This window comes from Mandrillus leucophaeus, unplaced genomic scaffold (genome assembly GCF_000951045.1).
Source record: "Mandrillus leucophaeus isolate KB7577 unplaced genomic scaffold, Mleu.le_1.0 Scaffold272, whole genome shotgun sequence".
Classification (NCBI taxonomy): Eukaryota; Metazoa; Chordata; class Mammalia; order Primates; family Cercopithecidae; genus Mandrillus; species Mandrillus leucophaeus.
Genome location: NW_012102832.1, coordinates 977,495 through 981,173, shown reverse-complemented (window position 1 = coordinate 981,173; position 3,679 = coordinate 977,495). Strand labels below are relative to the sequence as shown.

General features: G+C 51.6%; 1 protein-coding gene across 1 annotated transcript in view; it reads left to right on the top strand.

Moving 5' to 3' along the window:
- Positions 1-1,445: 1,445 nt before the first annotated feature.
- CWC25 (CWC25 spliceosome-associated protein homolog (S. cerevisiae)) overlaps positions 1,446-3,679 on the top strand; it is a 29,417-nt gene continuing 27,183 nt past the window's right edge. Inside the window, exon 1 of the mRNA XM_011984710.1 lies at positions 1,446-1,762. Coding sequence (XP_011840100.1) covers positions 1,745-1,762 — 18 coding nt within the window. The 5' untranslated portion in view covers positions 1,446-1,744. The remainder of the gene's footprint in view (positions 1,763-3,679) is intronic.

The following is a 3,679-nucleotide window of genomic DNA, read 5'->3' as shown; positions in this document are numbered from 1 at the left end:
GGGACTACAGGCACTCGCCACCTTGCCCGGCTAGTTTTTTGTATTTTTTAGTAGAGACGGGGTTTCACCAGGTTAGCCAGGATGGTCTTGATCTCCTGACCTTGTGATCCGCCCATCTCAGCCTCCCAAAGTGCTGGGATTACAGGCTTGAGCCACCACGCCCGGCATGTTTTTGTTTTTTTAAACATAAGTAGAGAGGAGGTCTTGCTATATTGCTCAGGCTGGTCTCCAACTCTTGGGCTCAAGTGATTCTCCCACCTTAGCCCCTGAAAGTGCTGGGACTACAAGTGTGAGCACCATGCCCAGCTTCACATCTTGCGTCTGTCTGTCCCAAGTGTGGAATGGGTACTGCAGACATTTGCAATTTAACTGGAGATAGACAAAAACACCGAATCACAGAGTGAAAAAATTATTCCCTTTCCTATCCTCAGTAACTTAAGAAAAAAGTCGTTTAAAATTTGTTTTTAAAGAGATGGAGTCTCACTCTGTCACCCAGGCTGAACTACAGCGGCACAATCACGGCTCACTGTAGCTTCCATCTCCTGGACTCAAGTGATCCTCCTGCCTCAACCTTCCAAGTAGCTGGGATTATAGGTCTGTGCCACCATGCCCAGCACTATACACTCTTTGAATAAAAAAGAGGGAGATTGGCCAGGCGCGGTGGCTCACGCCTGTAATCCTAGCACTTTGTATTTAGAAGATTTTAGAAGTGTTAGAGAGCTGGCACCAAATAAGAATTCCTCCTGTCAGGCACGGTGGCGGCTCCAGCCTGTAATCCCAGCTCCTCTGGAGCCTGAAGTGGGAGCATCACTTGACTCTAGGAATCAAGATCAGCTTAACCGATATATTTAGACCCTGACCAACATAGAGACCCATTTCAAGAAAAAATGTATCTAGTGTTTAATAATGTCATATTTAGGCTGGGTGCGGTGGCTCATGCCTGTAATCCCAGCACTTTTGGAGGCCAAGGCGGGCGGATCACGAGGTCAGGAGATTGAGACCATCTTGGCCGACATGGTGAAACCCCATCTCTACAAAAAAACATAAAAAATTAGCTGGATGTGGTGGCGCGTGCCTGTAATCCCAGCTACTTGGGAGGCTGAGCCAGGGGAATCGCTTGAATCTGGGAGGTAGAGGTTGCAGTGAGCCGAGATCGTGCCTGACATAAGGGGATTTGCTGTGAGTCAAGGTCTGAGGAAAGCGCCAGTTCGCAAAGCCGTTTTGGAAAACTGGAGTGTGGGGGTGTGTGCAGGGTGAGGGGAGGAGGCGTACTCTGGTCCACGCTACGTCTAGCAGCGAGTATGTGGAGCTTTTGAGCCGGATGCCCTGGTGCGCTGCCATGGCAACACAGCCGCGTGCAGAGGCCCACGGCAACCCATCACTGAACAGAGCTGTGGCGTTTCAACGGAGAGTTTGGGACATCAGACAAAGTGGCGACCAGAAGCAGCCAAAATGAGACCTCGACGGCAGAGGTCTCCACAGCGAAGCCTGGAACTTTGCGAAATCTGCACGCGACGCCACAGTCACACAGCGCGACAGAGCCCTGTACGTCATCGTTCCGCGACGCCGACGCGGTGAGATGACGCCCTCCCGGAAGTGGCCTGTAGGTCGGTATGTGAAACTGGTAGTCGACGGCTCCTGGGACCAGAGCCCGCGAGGTAGCGCCTGGACTATTTTTCTACGTATTCTCTTGATCCTGCCGAAGTCTTCCAGATCCGCGTAGTGAGGAATCGTCTCCACCATCATGGGGGGCGGAGACCTGGTGAGTGGAGGGAGGCCTGGGCGGGGGAGGACTGAGGCCGGGGCGGGGGAGGAGTGAGGCCGGGACGGAAATTGGCAGGGGGTGGGGGGTGGGGGTAGAGGAAGGAGTGGATAACCATAGCAACTCAGCTTTGCTTTCGCCGGGAGGGGGCCGTTGCCCTGAAGAGGGGATGGATCTTTAGGGCAATGGAGGGATGGGACTGAGGTTTGGGAAAGTCCGAGGTGTGTCGCGAACTGTGACAGGTGGTGTTTGTGTGTTTGTTGACTGCAGCCCTGCCGGCTGTAAATTCTGGGAATACCAGGGAGGGGGCGGATGGAGCCAAGGCTAGGAAAGGAGGTAGATATTGAGGACGTGTCACTACGCTTTGTTTTGTATATCTTGTCTTGCCACACAGCTGTCTTCCTTGGGTGGGAGTTCAGAGTCATGTCCTGGACTGAAGTAGGCGTGGTTTGTGCCCCATTCACCCTACCCTTTGCCATGCCCTGGGGTCCTTTTTTTTTTTTTTTAAAACGGAGTTTCTTGTTGCCCAGGCTGGAGTGCAGTGGCGCGATCTCGGCTCACTGCAACCTTCCCCTCTTGGATTCAAGCGAGTCTCCTGCCTCAGCCTCTCGAGTAGCTGGGATTACAGACATGCTCCGCCACACCGGGCTAATTTTGTATTTTTAGTGGAGACAGGGTTTCTCCATGTTGGTCAGGCTGGTCTCGATCTCCTGACCTCTAGTGATCCACCCACCTTGGCCTCCCAAAGTGCTGGGGTTACAGGCGTGAGCCACTGTGCTGGGCCCTGGGGTCCTTTTTAAGCCTGAAGGGATCTTCCTGTCCATCTTTCTGACTTCCACACCTCCTTCAATGCTGGATTCTGATGTGTAGTGGCTGAGCTTGCTTTTTAAATTCATACCACTTAATACAAGTTATGTGGCAATGTCTCTTACACTGAAACGTTCATTTGTAAAAGGCTAAGGCCCCAAATAGGGTAAATGTACCTACAAGAGCATGGTGCAAGGTTGGGAAAATGCCAGCCTCCCGAAAGTGGAACTAATTGAACCAGCAAGTAGATCAGCTTAGCGGCCTGCCCAGTAAACCTGTTTGTCATGTGTTCTCAATCACAGTGAGTGCCAGGACTCCATCCAGTTTGATCCAATTTAGTGTATTCTTCAGGTAACTGCATTTAAGGACAGGAAAGCTCTAATCTAGGGTTTCTCGACGTTAGCCCTCTTGACAGTTTGGCCTAGATAATTCTTTGGGGGGGTGTGGTAGTGGTGGTAGTTGGGCTCTCCTGTGCATTGTAGAATGTTTAGCAGCATCCCTGGCCTCTAGCGACTCGACTGGAGTCTATCCACTAACACCTGCCTCCACCAGTTGTGACAGCCAAAAATGACTCTAGAAGTTTTTGTCCTTGAGAAGCAAAATAATCTATACCTGAGGCAGGGAGGACAAGATGGGAAGGGTTAGAGGGAGAAAGAGGGAGGGAGTGAGGGAGGAAGGACGGAAGGATGGATGGATGGTCGGACCAACTGACGGACTGATACACAACTGACCAACTCAATGACCTGACAAAGGGGAGAGGCAGGACAAGGAGGGGAAGAGAAAAGGAAGAAAAGGGAACTCTCATTGACTGAACATTTTCCACATGCCAAGTACCTTGCGGACATGATCTTATTTTCTTAACTGGTCTCCTGGTCTCAATCCTGGCCCTCTCCAGTCGATTCTTTTTTTTTTTAAGATGGAGTCTTGGCCAGGTGCGGTGGCTCATGCCTATAATCCCAGCACTTTGGGAGGCTGAGGCGGGTGGGTCACGAGGTCAGGAGTTCAAGACCAGCCTGGCCAAGATGGTGAAACCCCGTCTCTACTAAAAATACAAAAATTAGCTGGGAGTGGTGGCGGGTGCCTGTAATCCCAGCTACTTGGGAGGCTGAG